Below are 18,521 nucleotides of genomic sequence, written 5' to 3' on the forward strand. Positions count from 1 at the left end.
TGGAAAGCAGCGTGGGGCCAAGCGGGAGAGCGTAAAGCTTGCCCCTGATGGATGCACTGCTGTTTTGTTTCGCCGCTGACCGGGAAATGAGGAGCTGGCTGGATGCTGGACCACCAGGTAAAAAACGGGGAATGGCGAAGGAAGACAGATGGACCGAGGGGAGGGGTTAAAAAAAAAAAAAAAAAAAGAGGTTCGGCAACAGTGGGCGGGTGGGTTTAGCCATGAACACAGAACAGAAATATCTGTTAAGCAATTCAGCCTTTTCTTTATCAGCTTCACTTTTGAGTCTCATTTTTGTACTTCTTCCTATCACTAATATATCTAAAAAATGTTTTGTCTCCTCATTTTACCATGTCAGCTATTCCTGACTTCGACCTTAAACTTTTCCAAATATTTTTGCCTGTCTTCCTATTTCTGTGATCTTTTGTAGTTTATGAAAGCTAACCTCTTATTCCTTCCCTTCTCAGCAACTATTTTTGAGAACCAAAAGCGACCTTCTTTTCCTCTTACTTGCCTCACAAAAAGATTTGTTGCCCTTACAATAACTCCTTTCAGTTATGCTCACTGCATTTCAATTCCTTCCAGACAATTCCTTGATGTAATCCCCCATTCGAACAAAGTTAGTTTTTTAAAAGTATAGAACTTTTACTTTTGAATAAGCCCTCTCTATACCCATATTAATATTAAACCGTACCATGCAGTGATCACTGGTTGCCAGATGATCACCCACTGTAACATCAGAAACACTTTCCCCATTTGTAAGCACTAAATCCGGTATGACTCCATCCTGCGTGAGTTCCATTCCTAACTACTGGAACTGTTCTCCTTGTAGAGCATCCAGGATCTCCCTACTTCAAGAAGACCCTGCAATAGGGATACCCCAATCAACATCCGGCATGTTAAAATCACCTAATAGTAAAATTCCCCCCTTTTAAGATATATTCTGAATGTCCACTATTAAATTTTTGTCCACTTCTTCTGTCTGTATTTACCATTCCCTTTTACTAAATTAATCCAGTGCCTCTTCCTTGCCCTGCAGATCCTGCAATTGTGTGGCTTTAATATGATCTTTAACATATAATGCTAATCCCCCTCCTTTTCTTCCTACCATGTCTTTCCTGAACAGATTATAGCCTGGTATAACTACATCCCAGTCTTAATTGATGATGTTATTTCTTTGTTACTATTTGTTCCCCCCCACTTGATTTTATTGTACAACCACCTTGCAAATAGCTGACAAGGCGGTATAACAAAGTTTTAATAAACTTGGTTCTCCGTGATCGCCACTATATCCAACTCTTCTTCCATCACTGCTTCTAGATCCAGAATTTTGTTTCCCATACTTCGAGCATTAGTATACAGTGGTACCTCGGTTTACGAGTGCACCAGTTTGCGAGTGTTTTGCAAGACGAGCAAAACATTCGCAAACTTGGTGCCTCGTAAACCGAGCTTGCCTCGCTGTACGAGCGCCCCCTCCCCCCGCGATCCGGCATCCCCCCGCTCGTGTTGCTCCCCCTCCACCGCGATCCTACTTCCCCCCCCCTTGAGCAGTCAATGACACCCTTTACCCGACTTGGCACCAGTGCCCGAAGATCCTCCCTCTTCCGGTGCGGCCTGGGCTGCGAGATTGAGAGTGAGACCAGAAGGCTTTGAGCTTTTGCCCCCCCACCCCGGTCCATCAGCACCTCTGCCCATGTCCAGCAGCAACCCTTACCTCCGTTCTTTTTTGTCTGCCCTCCACCGACATCTGCCTGAAGTCGCCGCGACCTACAGGCACCGATAGCCTCTGCAGCCTGCTCCCACTCCCTCCTCGCCGTCGCTTGCCGCCCCCTCCCCCCCCCCCCGGGGAAGCTTTGTGCGTTTCCGGCTTCAGCAGCCTCCTGTCTGTGGGCCGTCCACCCGTCTGCGCGCACACATCTGCGGGAGGAGGAGGAGGTCAGGGTTGCGCGGAGCAGCCAGCGCTAGGCAGAGCCGGGGTCGGGCATGGACTTTGCACCGCCCAGGCCGGCTCCTCACTTCGCTCGTGGAGGCGATCCGGTCCCCGGCCCGTTCGAGAGAGGAGCCGCAGCGGGTGGGTGAGCAGGCAAGAGGGTGAGAAGAAAATGCTGGCAGGTGCGCCTGTGCCCCCCCCCCCCCCTCCGATTCAGCGGCAGCAGTGAGGCGGCACTCTGGCGGTGAGTGACGGCGAGGGGAGAATTGCTCCGTGTTCTGGCCTGCCTCCGTGTTCGAAAATTGAATTTGGCACGGAGGCACACCTTACGGAGCCAGGAATCACAAAACTAAGTGCGCATGCGCGCTTAGAGTTTTATTATATTTATTCGATTTGAAGAGAAACCAGAGATGGAACTGAGGTTAACATACATTAATTCATGTTAATATGTGTTAACATAGCATAGTTTAGCTAATTTAGTCCTTATACAAACTATAATAGTTAGAAAACCCTAACTATTTAATCCCAATAAATTGAATTAGTGTTCCATTTATAAGATTAATCTGTAAAAAGCATTAAAAAATCAATTTTACTCTTGGTCTTTTAGTACCCTCTAAACACTTTATAGTCAAATCAGTTTTTAATGGCAGGGCTCAACAAATATCAGGTGCCATGAGATACAGCATCAAAACTGCATGAAGGATGACAAGTATGGAGGCCCTTCTCCTACCTGGCTGGCACCTCTAAATAGCCTACCCAGCTTGCCTGCCCCTGCACCGCTTGTTGAGTGGCTGAGGTCAGTTCTTGCGAGTCCCGCGAGGGGTGACATTGGCCATTCAGTGGGCAGTGCGGGGGCAGGCCGGATGCTGAAGAGATCACGGCTGCCCTGCACCGCTGGAGACCCAATTTGCGTGCCAGCGAGGGGGGGCTTCCTAAAAAGGTACCGGGGGTGGGGGGAATGAATGTAAAAGGCAGGGGAGGTACCGGAAGATAAGCTGCGGCTAATACCATGGGGCAGCTTATCTTCCGGCTTTTAAACATAGGCCACCCTTTTCTGCGGCCTATGCAGAGGGGCGGCCTATGTGCGGGGGAAATACGGTACTGTCTGTCTTTCTGTGATTACAATCAAAGTGGTTTACATATTATATACAGGTACTTATTTTGTACCTGTGGCGAGAGGGTTAAGTGACTTGCCCAGAGTCACAATAAGCTGCAGTTGAGAGGGGGGCCGAGATTTAAAACATTGTTCTGATGCTAGGGCTAAGATGATGGAGTGACAAATAGGCAGTAACCAGAGGCCTGGAGAGAGGTGAAATGGAAAATGGCCAGAGGCCAAGGCATATACAAATAATGCAATCATTTGTAAGTCTGGCTCTTAGAACCTAAGAAAATTTGAGACCTACTTTTATTGGATTTTTGATACAGTACTACTAAAGCTAAGGTGTCCCGAGGGCACTCAGTGAACTGCTGAGAACTGTTGGGAAGATCAGTATTTAAGACTTATCGATTCTGTACACTGCCTTGGATGAAGAAGGCAAAGAATTAATAAAACAAAAATGAATCACTGGGCAATGACTATGGCCATAGAAATGAAAGAACTTTAAGCATTCCTCTGTATATTATCTTACCTGAACATGTGATAAGTCGCTTTCCTTAAATTGCTGTAGGACAGAGAGAGCTCCCTCTTCATTAAATTCTCTAAGAGCATCTACTGCTCTTTCATCAAGGTCAACATATGCTACCAAACCTTTAAAAAAAAACAACAACAACAACACACACATACAGAAAATTATTATTAAAGAATCTCTGCCTCCAGCAAAACAAGTACAAACAAGTTATTTACCCCATTTTAAAGCCATCTGCTACTATTTAATTTATACACACCTGCACAGTATCACCTATATACACATCCATACAGAGAGATGAAATGAGTGAGAAAAAGGAAAAACACAAAAAATATAGGCATCGCATAGCCCTATCTCACTGAAGGGTAGCCCCAGCAGTAGAAACACAGAGCAAACATAGTAAAATTTCAGGAGCCAGTAAACTGCAACCATCTGCCTCCTGGAGATATAGAATACTGAATGGACAGGAGTCGTTACATCCAAGAGGGACACCTGTAAATCAGTTCTATATCTCCACCTGCTGGTAGATGTTTGCTATCCCACTAGTCTCAGGATTCATCTGCTGCTGTTGCTAAGGAAAATATAATCTGAAAGTATTCACAAAGTAGGCTTAAGCATCCAATCTTTCGGTTTATATACCAGGATCATCCTCCAGTCAACAGAGGCTCAATTTGGTTTACAAAAGAAGAGTGCATCATTTTGAGTGACTGGTATAGTCTTTTTCTGCCAATAGGGGGATGTAGAAAAACTGATCTTTCCCAATGACATCACTGGTATAACCTGCTGGTGCTCATAGGAAAGTTAAAAATATATTTGTCTATCTAGTTTGGGAGAGAGAGAGAGAGATAAGAGTCCTGTTAACTAGTCTGTGGTAGGGTCTCAGACAATGCAGATGGACTAAAGTAAATTAATAAGTATGACTACAATATCACCTCTCTCACTTCCTGATTGCATCATCCTGACTGGATGTACCCATGTGGAACTCACTGGGTTGGGAAAGACCCCTGAATGATGGCCCTGCCAAAGCCCAAACAGGCTCTCTACATAGTTAGCACATCTAGTCTAAAGCTTCACAAAAGTGCACTTTGAAGAGACTGATCAAGCTTCCACCCAGATGGTCACCTACACTCAAGTTGAGTGAGCCCTGAATCTAGCACTCTTGTTCCTGCAAATTTAAGTGGCCTTATTGGCTTTGATCCAATGCACAATGAAGGCATTTGACACTGCCCAATGTTTCTTGAGACCATGGAAAAGGACAAAAAAAAAAAAGATTTAAGAAGTGAACGGTATGAAAGGCCATAAAATACTCAGAGAAAGACAAGTACGGTGTCCCAACATGTCAGAACCTAGCTGACAAAAGCAACACCAGGAAAACTGTTTACAGTGAGGTTCTTAATCAAGGTTGACTTGAGAGGCTCAAAAGGAGGACTGGAAAAATCATTGAGCACCAAGTTCAAATCTCAGGAATGATGAGATAATTGAATAAAGGGGGGGGGGGCACAAATGAGAAACCCCTTTCATAAATCAAACAATATTTCCATGAGTGGCAAAGGAGAGACCTAGGATACTGCAAAACAACCCCCCCCCAACCCCCCCAGGAAAGCAGGCACCAGCTGATCCTTTAGAAAGTTCAACTCTAGCTTCTGGCTGAAACCCTGCTGCAGAAACCAAAGAACCTCAGAAATCTGCCCCTTTCAAGGGTCTCAAACCCAGACACAGGTCTGGAAAGTGGAGACACGTGTGCCTAACTCAAGGTAGTAATTGAAATGACCAAATCTCTGTTTTGGCACCAAAACCAGCCACATATCCAGGTTCAGGTTTCAGCCAAAAATGTTAGTGCATTTTCAGCTGAAACATGCCCCTCTCCCACTGCCCTCACCCTCCCAGACCCACCTGTCATCCAGCTCCCCCCTCCCTGGGACTACCTTGGCGCCTAGGTGGTCTGGGTCCTAACCAGGGAAAGAGCGACTTGCAGTTGCTCTCAGCCATGCCAAAAAGACTACTAAGACCTTCAGTGGCAGTCTCTCAGCAGCCACCTTGAGACTGGAACAGGTAAAGTAATAGCAAGGAGAAATTAGGTCCTTACCTGCTAATTTTCTCTCTTTTAGTCCCTCCAGACTGGAACAGAAACGGATGGTTTACGCTCCTCTGCTAGAAGGTGGAGACTGAGACACTGACTTTTGGCATCAGTACAAGTGGACTATTCAGTCTCTTTTACAATTAGTCTTTACGAATAGCCAAGTAGAAAACAACTAGGCTGATGCAGAACATACGACTCCACACTCACGTGGAGAAAAAACATAAGCCTAGCCCCAAGTGAACCAGGAAAACACTGTTGGATACTGATTAGAACAAGAATCTTCACAAACATCCCAAAGTTTGCCAGCTAAACCAGCTGAACCAAATGCTGCTGCTTTTGTAGCTTCCCCAATAACCAACACCCGCAGAAAAGTACTCTTCGTGAAAAAAAAAACAAAAAACAACATGACAAGACGAGGTTCTATGCTAGTCTGGAGGGACTAAAAGAAAGAAAATTAGCAGGTAAGGATCAAATTTCTCCTTATCATCCCTCCAAACCAGCACAGAAATGGATGATGTGTATCAAAGCAGTACCCATCAAGGGTGGGACCCCCAAAGGGCCACCACTAGAACGCGCTCAACCAACACGACATCTCGACACACCTGAACATCCACACGGTAGTGCAACACAAAGGAATGGAGAGAAGACCAAACCACAGCTTTACAGATCTCCACTGGGAGGTACAAGAGAAGACTGCCCATGAAGCTGCCTGACCCCGAGTGGAATGAGCTTTGAGAAATTCCAGAACAGGCTTTGAAGAAGGTATGCTGAAGTGTATCACGTAATGGTAGCCTTGGAAGTACCATCCCCCTTATGAGGACCTGCTAAGGACAAAAAGATGATCCGATTTCCGGAACTTCTAGGTCCTCTGAACATAAGAGCGAAGGACCCTATGGACATCGAATTTGAACAACTGACCGCTCAAAAGAGCCCTCCTGACCATCCAAGACTGGGAGGACCACGGACAGATTGACATGAAAAGGCAGAAAGGAGGAAACCGGCCGCAGTATGACCCGCTTCCTAGAGATCTCCAGGAAAGGCAGCCTGCAGTTCAGACATGCATCTCATGGAAGTAATAGCCAACAGGAAGACCACCTTAACAGTAAGGTCCTTCAACGTACAGGAACTGAGAGGCTCAAATGGAAGACGAATGAGCACAGAGAGAACTAGATAGAGGTCCCAGGCAGGAATAGATGGCCAAACTGGCAATAGGAATAATTTTGCTACTCTCATGAATCTAATCATATCTGGAGAAGAGGCCAGCTGCTGACCATGCAAGAGACCAAGAAATGAAGACAACACGGCAATCTGCACCCTAAGAGAGGACCAGGCGAGGCTACACTCCAGGCCATCCTGCAGAAACTCCAAGATGTGAGGCAAAGCAGCGCAGAGAAGCTCAACCCCCCACATGGAGCACCACTCTTCAAAAAGATGCCAAACACGCACATAAGCCCAAGAGGTCAAAAGTCTTCAAGATCCTAACAGAGTGGAGATCATCTTATATGAATATCCCGTCTTCCTCAGGCGAGCTCTTTCAAGAGCCATGCCATAAGACAAAAGGGATCCAGATTGAACAGACCACTCCACCTGCTAGAAACTGAGAAAAAACATTGTAAGAGGGACTGTACAGCATACTTATACTGATGCCAAAAGTCAGTGTCTCAGTCTCCACCTGCTGAAAGAGGAGCGTAAACCATCGGTTTCTGTGCTAGTCTGGAGGGACAATAAAGAACTGTAAGTTGAAGCAGATACAGGCAGTAATAATCTGAAATGTCAAGATTGCTGCTGTGTGACATTCAGTCAGAAATGTTACAAATTTTGACAATAGGAGCCAGCAGTTAAGGGATAAGCCATTGTCTCCTATACACACCTCCAGCCCCAGGCATACAAATCCCTATGGGCTGACACAGATCCACAGCCCCTAACCCAAGACCTCATTTCACTCTTATTGGGACCCTCCCAAGCCTGCCTACTGCTTCCAGCGCACGACCATTCATGGTGTGGAAACTTGGTTTTCACTTTCATAATATATTTTTGAAAGAGTGTTATTTTCTAGACACAGAGGAATAAAGCAGATAGGCCAGTTGGAATCTTTCTACACTACAGGATAGCCCAACTGAGAAGCAGGAATTGGTGGGCAGGGGACCCTGTGTAGAACACTGCCAGTAAACCTTACTGAGCTGTAGTCTGTATATTGAAGCTACAGAAAGAGAGTCATTTCTCAGGGTCAAGGGGGTAAAGCAGTGGTCTGGTCCAAGATTAATACCAGTCTAAGGATTCAAACTCACAGGACTCAAGCTGTGGACTGCACCCTGGGAGAAGGGGGAAGGCTTAAATCAAGCACCTTCCGCCAACAGACTAGACCTTCAGTATCTCCTGGAGGTAGAGCAAATACCGTAGAAAGCAAATACTGTAGAAAGAATTATTTCTGACATATTGATGTCAGAAATAATTCAGTATCAAATGGGGCGGTGGATGGCCTTGTCCCTGTACCTGCAGTGAGCACTTTCTTCCCCCTCACCATTTCAGCGAGTTACCCGCGGCTACCCGTGGGGTAACAGCCGTGTCATTCTCTAATCTGAAACCATTAGCTACTCATCAGGTGCCTGTTCAGATCCCTGATAGTTGTGCCTCCTTTATGTGTTGCTTGCCTTACTGGTACATAAGATCATACACTTTTGACTGCTGTTGAAATATTCTTCCCCCTGATATTCAAATGTAGTCAGATTTTTGCTGTTTTAGAAGATAGCTAACAGCATATTTCTTTCAACTATAATTACTGTTGTGCTTTGTGTGTTTGCTTAGATATGTGCATTTTATTATTTTATGTTGCTTGCTATCTGCTTGGAGAAGTGTTTTTGGAATAGCAGAATATAAAAGTGCAAACAAAAGAAAAACATTCCATCAAAAGATACACCTGAAGACATTTCCCATTCCTTGTCCTGGATGAATGTTCCTATATGGATCCCTCCCTTTCTCCAATGAGACAATGGGAGCTGGAGGTCTGGAAATGCCTTATCTGGAAATCAGCTGGAACAAGGTGGTTTTCTGACATATTGATGTCAGAAATAATTCAGTATCACACGGGGCGGTGGATGGCCTTGTCCCCGTATCTGCAGTGAGCACTTTTTCCCCCTCCCCCTAACGGATGGATCTCAAAGACACTAACTGTCACATGCCACCGCAAATATAACCAGAATTACTACTATATTCTCTTAACAACAAAGATGCTCCCACCTGCTAAGAAAAGCTATGTTACTTCCATGTTATATCTACACTGAAAACGCTGCAATTTAATCCACCCAACATCCACTAAACCTGTATTTTTAATTGTGTAATATCTACACTGTAAATGATATAATCCAAATTCCCTTTGTCTATACTGTAAATGTTGTAAAGCCTGTATTCTTCACCAAAGTTTGTCCTACACATACTATGAATGTACTCTTGTAACCCGTTCTGGGCTCCTTTGGGAGGATGGGCTAAATAAATGACTAAATAAATAAATACATTTTTGGGCCAAAAAAATGGGGGTCTCTGTTTATATTCAGGTCAATACCTACCTGCACCCTCTTGGACTTGTTGCAGGCCGCCAGGCTCTGCACCCTGCCTGCCCTGTCCATTGTACCTCATCTCTGCCAATATCCTATATGCCACCACAACTTTCATATGACCCGCGTACCTGGAATCCCTGAAGATCCAGAGGTGTAGTAGGCAAGAGTGAGCTTTCTGTGCTCCTGCTCCGCTGCTGAGCTGGTTGCTGCTGCGAGTTCTGGTGGTTGGGCTGTACCGAGCAGAAGCGCACTTGCCGTGCTGCTGCTCAGCGCTGAGCAGCTTCCTGAATGGCTGTGGCAAATCTTGCAAGAATTTGCAGGAGCCATTCAGGAAGCTGCTCAGCACTGAGCAGCAGCACGGCAAGTGTGCTCCTGCTCAGTACAGCTCAACTGCCAGAACTCACAGCAGCGACTGGTTCAGACGCGGGGCAGGAGCACAGAAAGCTCACTCCTGCCTGCTACACCTCTGGATCTTCAGGGATTCCAGATACACGGGTCATAAGGAAGGCGCGGTGGCATGCAGGATATCTGCAGAGAGGAGATACAATTGACAGGGCAAGGAGGGGGGACAGGGTAGAGAGCCTGGCAGGGAATGGAGGAAAGGGTGGCTGGGTGCAGAGCCTGACAGGGGAGTGTATATGTGTGTGTGTGTGTGTGGGAGGGGGCGTTGGGTTCAGATCCTAGCAGGATACTTGATTATTAAGCCATCCGTCTTATATTCGAGTCAACCATTTCTCCTCCTAAAATGGAGGTCTCGACTTATATTCGAGTATATACAGTACTTGCATAAATACTATACACCCTACTAAAGATGAAATTTACAAGTGCCTCAGGGGTCTAGCCCCATGGCTAAAAATGCAGCACAGGAGTATTATAAGCAAAGATTGCAGCATCGCAGTTACATACAGCATTTCAGTTTTTAGGAAAAGGAGAAATTGTCTAAAGCTTCCCCACACATCATATTGGGGCAGGAGAGGATTGAAACATGAGAATGAGGATCAAAGAGGGAAGAATGGGAGAAGAGTCAAAAAGACATAATAGAGTGTCCCAAATTTGGTATCTTGCTCTATTTATGTGTTGCACTAAGCCTGTATTTTGTAAGAACAAAACAAGTTCTTGTTATTCCAGGGATGCCTTTCTGATTTTTGTAGATTACAAGGGAAAAAAAAAAAAAAATGGATACAGGTTTTGTTTCCTGAATCACAGGTTAAAAAAAAATCATACTTTGACTACAGTACTCGGCAACCCCTTCTTACATTAATATTTTGGCACCTTTACAGAACATTGCAGAGAATCAAAAGAATTACAAATGCTAAAAGTGTTTTAGATACGAGTTAGAAAGCAGCTAGATGAGCAGCCATCTACAAAGTTCTCCCTATTACTGTCAAAGTGTAACACATGAATGAAATCAGTGAAAAAACATTGCTTGAAATATAGGCATAGGTTCATCTAAAGCTGTGTTCTTCAACCGCAGGGCCGGCACGTGCATCGGGCCCGAGACAGTGTTCTTCAACCGCCGGTCCGCGGTGCGATCAATGCAGCGGGCCGACTCCCTCTCCCTCGGTGCTGCAGTGCACAAAGCTGCTGGCAACAGGTCCTATGCCTGAACCGGAAGCCTTATCTCTGATGTTGCAACATCAGAGGGACGGCTTCCAGATGAGGCGTGAGGAGCCACTGCCCACGGCTTTGTGTACTGCAGCACTGAGGAAGAGGGAGCCGGCTCGAAGATAACACCGGGGGCAGTATAAAACAGCCAGGAGGGAGCAGGCCAGAAGGTAAGGAACAGCATGGAGGGAGGGAGACAACAAAGATAGGGGGAATGATTTTACTTTTAAATTTAGTGTTTGAATTGTGTCAATTTTGAGAATTTACATCTGCTGTATTTTTCACTGTTCAGGAAGAAATGCATTTGTTTCTTTTTCTCTGGGGGTTGTACTGCATGCAGAGTCTTGCATCTTAGGGTTTGTTTGTATATATTAGTATTTTTAGTTTTTGGTCCTATTTTTGCATAGGGGTTATCTGTGTTCTGGTAGGAATGAATGTTGAGAAGCATAGTGTGCTTTGTGTAGTTTAATTTTGTGGTTAACCATAAAGCACAGTTACTTACCGTAACAGGTGTTATCCAGGGACAGCAGGCAGCTATTCTCACATGTGGGTGACGTCATCCACGGAGCCCGGATGAGGACAGCCTCATAAGCAGACTTGCTTGAAGAAACTCAGAAGTTTCAAGTCTGCCGCACCACGCATGTGCGAGTGCCTTCCCACCCAGCACAGGGCGCGTCTCCTCAGTTCAGATAGCTAGCAGAGAAGCCAACCTGGGGAAGTGGGTGGGTTGTAAGAATAGCTGCCTGCTGTCCCTGGATAACACCTGTTACTGTGCTTTATCCCAGAACAAGCAGGCAGCCTATTCTCACATGTGGGTGACCTCCAAGCTAACCAGAATTGGATGGTGGGAGTGTTGGCAATTCAGGAGAATAAATTTTGCAATACTGCCTAGCCAAAATGGCCATCCCGTCTGGAGAAAGCATCCAGACAGTAATGAGAGATGAAAGTATGAACCAAGGACCAGGTGGCAACACACTGTGCTTTGCGTATTTCCTCAATAGGAGTGGATCTGAGGAAAGCTACTGAAGCCACCAGGGCTGACTTTGTGGGCTGTGACTCGACTCTGTAGATGCAGTCCAGCCTGAGTATAGCAGAAATGAGATACAAGAAGCCATCCAGTTGGAGATGGTTCGCTTAGAAATCGGATGTCCCAACTTGTTTGGATCAAAGGAGACAAAAAATTGAGGAGCAGATCTGTGTGGTTTGGTGCGCTCTAAGTAGAAGGCCAAAGCACGTTTACAGTCCAGGGTATAAAGAGCTGATTCTCCAGGATAAAAATGAGGTCTTGGAAAAAGCACACTGGAAGTACAATGGATTGATTGAGATGAAACCACTTTCGTTAAGAATTTAGGATGAGCATGGAGGACCACCTTGTCATGATGGAAAACTGTGAAAGGTGGATCAGCAACTAAAGCTTGTAGCTCACTAACTCTTCGAGCAGATGTGAGAGCAATGAGAAACACCACTTTCCAAGTGAGGTATTTGAGATAAGCCGTAGCCATTGGTTCAAAAGGAGGCTTCATCAATTGAGCAAGAACAACGTTGAGATCCCAACCACTGGAGGTGGTTTGACACTGAAAAGACCTTTCGTAAATCTGGAAACCACAGGATGAGCAGGAAGGGGTTTCCCTTCGATAGGCTGATGGAAAGCAGCAATTGCACCAAGATGGACTCGAATGGATGTAGACTTGAGGCCAGAGATTGAAAAGTGCAGAAGATAAACCAAGACAGAAGACAAGGAGGTAGCTTGAGGCTCCTTGTTGTGAGAGATGCACCACGTAGAAAATCTAGTTCATTTTTGGTGGTAGCACTGTCTAGTGGAAGGTTTTCTAGAAGCCTCTAAAATGTCCCGAACAGGTTGAGAAAACTGAAGAGGAGTTATGTTGAGAGATACCAAGCTGTCAAGTGTAGAGACTTCAGGTTGGGATGAAGTAGCGATCCTTGACTCTGTGTAAGCAGAGATGAAAAAACTGGTAGAAGGTATGGCTCCCTACTGCTGAGTTGAAGAAGAACATAAGAACATAAGAAGTTGCCTCCACCGGGATCAGACTAGAGGTCCATCGCGCCCAGCGGTCCACACCCATGGCGGCCAATCAGGTCCATGACCTGTCAAGTGTTCCCTGCCCTAAAAATCCTATCCTTACTTCTATCCGTATCCCTCAATCCTCTTATCCTTCAGGAATTTATCCAAACCTTCTTTGAATCCCTGTAGTGTCTTCTGCCCTACCACAACCTCCGGGAGTGCGTTCCATGTGTCCACCACTCTTTGGGTGAAGAAGAACTTCCTGGCATTGGTTCTAAACCTATCCCCTTTCAGTTTCTCCGAGTGCCCCTTGTACTTGTTGTTCCCCAGTCTGAAGAATCTGTCCCTGTCTACCTTATCTATGCCTTTCAGGATCTTGAAAGTTTGTATCATGTCTCCTCTAAGTCTCCTCTTTTCCAGGGAGAACAGCCCCAGCTGTTCTAGCCTGTCGGCATACGAAAGGTTTTCCATACTTCTTACCATTTTCGTCGCTCTTCTCTGGACCCCCTCAAGCATTGTTATGTCCTTCTTGAGGTACGGCGACCAATACTGGACACAGTACTCCAGATGCGGGCGCACCATTGCATGATACAGTGGCATGATAACTTCCTTTGTCCTGGTCGTGATACCCTTCTTGATAATACCCAGCATTCTGTTTGCTTTCTTTGAGGCTGTCACGCATTGAAGGGAGAACCAGGGTTGCCTGGGCCACTGAGGAGCTATTAGAATCATGGTGGCATGATTGTTCTTGAACTCACCAACAGCCTTGGGAATCAGAGGGAATGGAGGGAACGCATACAGAAGGAAAAATAATGTTCTTACCTGTTAATTTTCTTTCCTTTAGATGCAGCAGATGAATCCAGAGACCAATGGGATAGCACAAATCTACCAGCAGGTGGAGATGGAGAAACTGATTAACAGGTGGTCCTATTGGCTGGCACTCCTCCTGTATCTTCAGTATAGCTCCTTGCCCAAGCATCCATAACCATCAATAGGCATAGCATGTAAAAAACTTCTTTCCCATAACAAATCTCAAAAGGCAATACAGAATACAACCATCAATAACAACAAACTTTGAAAGTTGCAAAAGAAAAAACCGACAGACAATATCCAGAAAGGGTGGGGCTCTGGATTCATCTGCTGCGTCTAAAGGAAAGAAAATTAACAGGTAAGAATATAATTTTTCCTTTCTTAGCAACAGCAGCAGATGAATCCAGAGACTAATGCGATGTAGCAAAGCAATCCTCAATCTGGGTGGGAAGCAAACGCCGCCTCCGCAACAACCGAAGCACTAAATGCATCCACCACATGCACCTCCACATCCAACCGGTAATGCCGAGATAAAGCACTCTCGGAAGACCAAGAAGCCACGAGACAAAAATTCCTCCAAGGAAAAAAAACCTCTGGACCGAGTCCAAGAAGTTCTGATGGAATGGTCATGAAGTTCTTTCCCCAACTGCTTCCCTGCCATCAAGCAAGTGTAAAGAATGTCCTCCTGGACCCATCGAGCGATGGAGGCTTTGGACGCCGCCATACGTTTGAGGCGTCCCTTGAAGAATACAAAAAGGTGATCTAAACAACTAAAAGTCATTAGAAACCTAGCTTGCGAAGAACGCTACGCACTTTAAAAAAAAAATGCAGTGAATAAAAGCACGTCTCCCCATTTCTCCTCCCAGGAAGAAGGAAGGAAGGAAAAATTATGTTCTTACCTGTTAATTTTCTTTCCTTTAGATGCAGCAGATGAATCCAGAGACCAATGGGATAGCACAAATCTACCAGCAGGCGGAGATAGAGAAACTGAATAACAGGTGGTCCTATTGGCTGGCACTCCTCCTGTATCTTCAGTATAGCTCCTTGCCCAAGCATCCATAACCATCAATAGGCATAGCATGTAAAAAACTTCTTTCCCATAACAAATCTCAAAAGGCAATACAGAATACAACCATCAATAACAACAAACTTTGAAAGTTGCAAAAGAAAAAACCGACAGACAATATCCAGAAAGGGTGGGGCTCTGGATTCATCTGCTGCGTCTAAAGGAAAGAAAATTAACAGGTAAGAATATAATTTTTCCTTTCTTAGCAACAGCAGCAGATGAATCCAGAGACCAATGCGATGTAGCAAAGCAATCCTCAATCTGGGTGGGAAGCAAACGCCGCCTCCGCAACAACCGAAGCACTAAATGCATCCACCACATGCACCTCCACATCCAACCGGTAATGCCGAGATAAAGCACTCTCGGAAGACCAAGAAGCCACGAGACAAAAATTCCTCCAAGGAAAAAAAACCTCTGGACCGAGTCCAAGAAGTTCTGATGGAATGGTCATGAAGTTCTTTCCCCAACTGCTTCCCTGCCATCAAGCAAGTGTAAAGAATGTCCTCCTGGACCCATCGAGCGATGGAGGCTTTGGACGCCGCCATACGTTTGAGGCGTCCCTTGAAGAATACAAAAAGGTGATCTAAACAACTAAAAGTCATTAGAAACCTAGCTTGCGAAGAACGCTACGCACTTTAAAAAAAAAATGCAGTGAATAAAAGCACGTCTCCCCATTTCTCCTCCCAGGAAGAAGGAAGGAAGGAAAAATTATGTTCTTACCTGTAATTTTCTTTCCTTTAGACGCAGCAGATGAATCCAGAGACCAATGGGATAGCCCACATCTACCAGCAGGCGGAGATAGAGAAACTGAATAACAGGTGGTCCTATTGGCTGGCACTCCTCCTGTAGCTCCAGTATAGCTCCTTGCCCCAGCATCCATAACCATCAATAGGCATAGCATGTAAAAAACTTCTTTCCCATAACAAAAATCAAAAGGCAATAATACAGAATACAACCATAAACAACAACAAACTACGAAAGTTGCACAAGAAAAAACCGACAGACAATATCCAGAAAGGGTGGGGCTCTGGATTCATCTGCTGCGTCTAAAGAAAAGATTCTGCTGATATGGTGGCCACATGTGAAAATGCAAACAATCTCACAGTTCCATGTGGAAATTTTCAACATCGAGAAACGAAGAGACTCATAAGAAATTGAGCGCTAGGCAGAGCAATTCCCCCTTTCATTCGGGTACCAAGAAGCAAATGGAACCACTTCCCTCAGATCCGAAAGAGCTGAAACCACAGTTCCAAGCACTAGCAAACCTATCCCCCTTTGAAACAATTTACATTTATGCAGACGACATCCTCGTCCTCCTCGAGACCGATTCGAACCTCACCGACCTGTCTAAGAACATATCCTCTTGTATAATGAACCTACAATCCTGGACCCACACTGTGCAAATGAAATTGAATGAGTCTAAAACAAGACTTCTTTGGCTCGGTCCAAAACTAGATCACTTACCCACCTCCATCCCACTACCCTCTGACTCCTCTCTGCAGCTTGAGTTCTCGAGCAAGGTCTTGGGCATCATCATTGATTTCACATTGTCCTTCAATGACCACCTCCAATCCTTGGTAAAAAAAAATGCTTTTTCAGCCTTCACATGCTGAGGAAAGTTAGATCCTGCTTCCATCAAAAACATTTTACCCTCCTTGTCCAATCCATCATCCTCTCCAGATTGGACTATTGCAACTCTATCTACTTAAGCCTAAGAAAAACCTCCACAGACTCCAACGGATTCAGAATGCCGCAGCCAAGCTCATCTTCGCTAAAAGTAAATTTGACCATGTCTCCCCGCTCCTGGCCAAGCTCCACTGGCTTCCGATAATCGCCAGGGTCCACTATAAATGCGCCTGTTTAACTTTCAAAATCCTATAAGGTATCCTCCCTCCCTTTATCCCTCTTTCTTGGAATTCCTCAAACCCTAATACCACCAGATCCTCCCACAAATTAAAACTATCTTTCCCCTCGCTAAAAGGCATTTCCCACACAGGAAAGCTAGGGACCTCCCTCCACTTCAAAATCACTGAGCTCTGGAACAACCTTACCTCCCCTCTTCGGAACTTGAGCTCTCTCCAAGTTTTCCGCAAACATCTGAAAACCTGGCTTTTCTCAAAAAATGTAAGTCTCCCTTCAACTTAGGAATCAAGGAAACTCTTATATCTTGGCATCCCAAGTCCTCTAAATTTTCTTCACACTTCTACCTCTAACCCTCTGTTGTAGTGCCTTCCTATTTCTCCTACTGTAAACCGCGTCGAGCTCTACGAACGTGGAGATGATGCGGTATACAAACCTAAGGATTAGATTAGATTAGATAACGCACCAGCGTCACCCCTGGATACTCAATCCACAGGGAAACCAAGAAAGAATCTGCAATAGGAGAAAGAAACGCAAAGATGCAAGCAGCAGGCAGAATGGGAAAAGTCTCGTGACCTGTCAATATTACAGCTCCCTTTCCACGAGAAAGCCGAAAGAGCTGGCAGCGGAAGTAACGACCACTATAAAGTGAAGCAGGAGTCAGGGAACGAGCTGGAGGAAAACTGCAAGTTCTGATCAGAATAAAGGAACACTCCTGAGAACCAACCAGTCACCCAATGGAATAAGGACTATGATGGAATTCTGAAAATCAAGATTAAGCTGCGGCAGCCTGCATCTACCGCCCCGTGGAAAACAACAGCATCTAACAGGTATAAGACAAAGCTCACATCGGTAATGAGAGCTTCAGGGATGAGGCTAACAGCCACATAATGCATGCTCCTCTGCGGGTTTGATAGAATAGGTAACTGGCTTCTGGTTAGAAGGAGCTGTACAACCCTTCCTGTCTGGTCGGGGGGTCCGTCTAGCATGTGCCATGAGAAAATGGCGACAGGAGAAACCAGCGTGATAAGCATGGAAATCTGAAGTCCAGGCCCTATCAGAAATAGAGAAAGAGAGTCCTGGCCGCAGGAAGATGCGAAGTGTCATTATGCCCATAGAGACAGCCCGAACTTGGAAACTGTTTGTACTACCTTTAGGCATATATATCCTATGCCACTACTAGACACATGCAGCGCAGCACAGAGGCCCAAATAAGGACAGTTACCAACAGACAAAGGCTCAATCTGCAGGAACCCCAAGAGAAACAATGAGATACCCATGTGAAATACAGGGCACTATCTTACTGCTGATCTCACTGTGCCGTGATATGCCATATGTCGACCCAGTCTGGAGACAAACCGAGACTGGGTGACCTAGCACAGGTCAGAGTCTCTCTGGTAATCCCCTTGAGTGCTAACCCCAGAGTCCGATTAAACTAGCAGCTTCCTTCAAGTGAATATAGCAGGAACACAGACATAGACATATAAATCTGCCCAAGCTTGTCCAGCTCCTACCAAATCTTCTCGACCTCTTTCATCCTTTCAGAGGCGTTATCTCCCAGAGCAGCTCCTTACACTCAAGCATCTCCTAAGAAACCACAGCAGCAGCAGAAGCAACAGAAACCTCAGCCTTCTGCTGCACACAAGGCTTCTCAGCCTTTTTGACTGTCTCAAACAGAGCATAACCTCCATCGTTCTGCCTCTGTCCTCTTCTCTTCCTATAGGAGGTCATCTCCATCATTTTTACCATCGATGGGAGACCATTACATCAGACCTCTGGGTGTTGTCCATCATCAGGGAAGGATACTCTCTTCATTTCACTCAGATTTCACCGGAGCTTCCTCCAAGAGAGTATCCTTCCTAGACCACCCTTCTTCTTCAGGAAGCTCAAGCTCTGCTTTATCTCCTTGCCATTGAGGAAGTTCCCTTGGAACAGCAGAGCAAGGGGGTTTTACTCCCGTTATTTCCT

At 45.5% G+C, this 18,521-nt stretch overlaps 1 protein-coding gene across 8 annotated transcripts in view; it reads right to left on the reverse strand.

Moving 5' to 3' along the window:
• HNRNPR (heterogeneous nuclear ribonucleoprotein R) overlaps positions 1-18,521 on the reverse strand; it is a 160,173-nt gene that overhangs the window by 89,077 nt on the left and 52,575 nt on the right. For all 8 annotated transcript variants that reach the window (XM_033953569.1, XM_033953567.1, XM_033953568.1 and 5 more), the window contains one exon: positions 3,559-3,677. In XM_033953569.1, coding sequence (XP_033809460.1) covers positions 3,559-3,677 — 119 coding nt within the window. The remainder of the gene's footprint in view (positions 1-3,558; positions 3,678-18,521) is intronic.

The sequence above is a fragment of the Geotrypetes seraphini genome, chromosome 8 (genome assembly GCF_902459505.1).
Source record: "Geotrypetes seraphini chromosome 8, aGeoSer1.1, whole genome shotgun sequence".
NCBI lineage: Eukaryota > Metazoa > Chordata > Amphibia > Gymnophiona > Dermophiidae > Geotrypetes > Geotrypetes seraphini.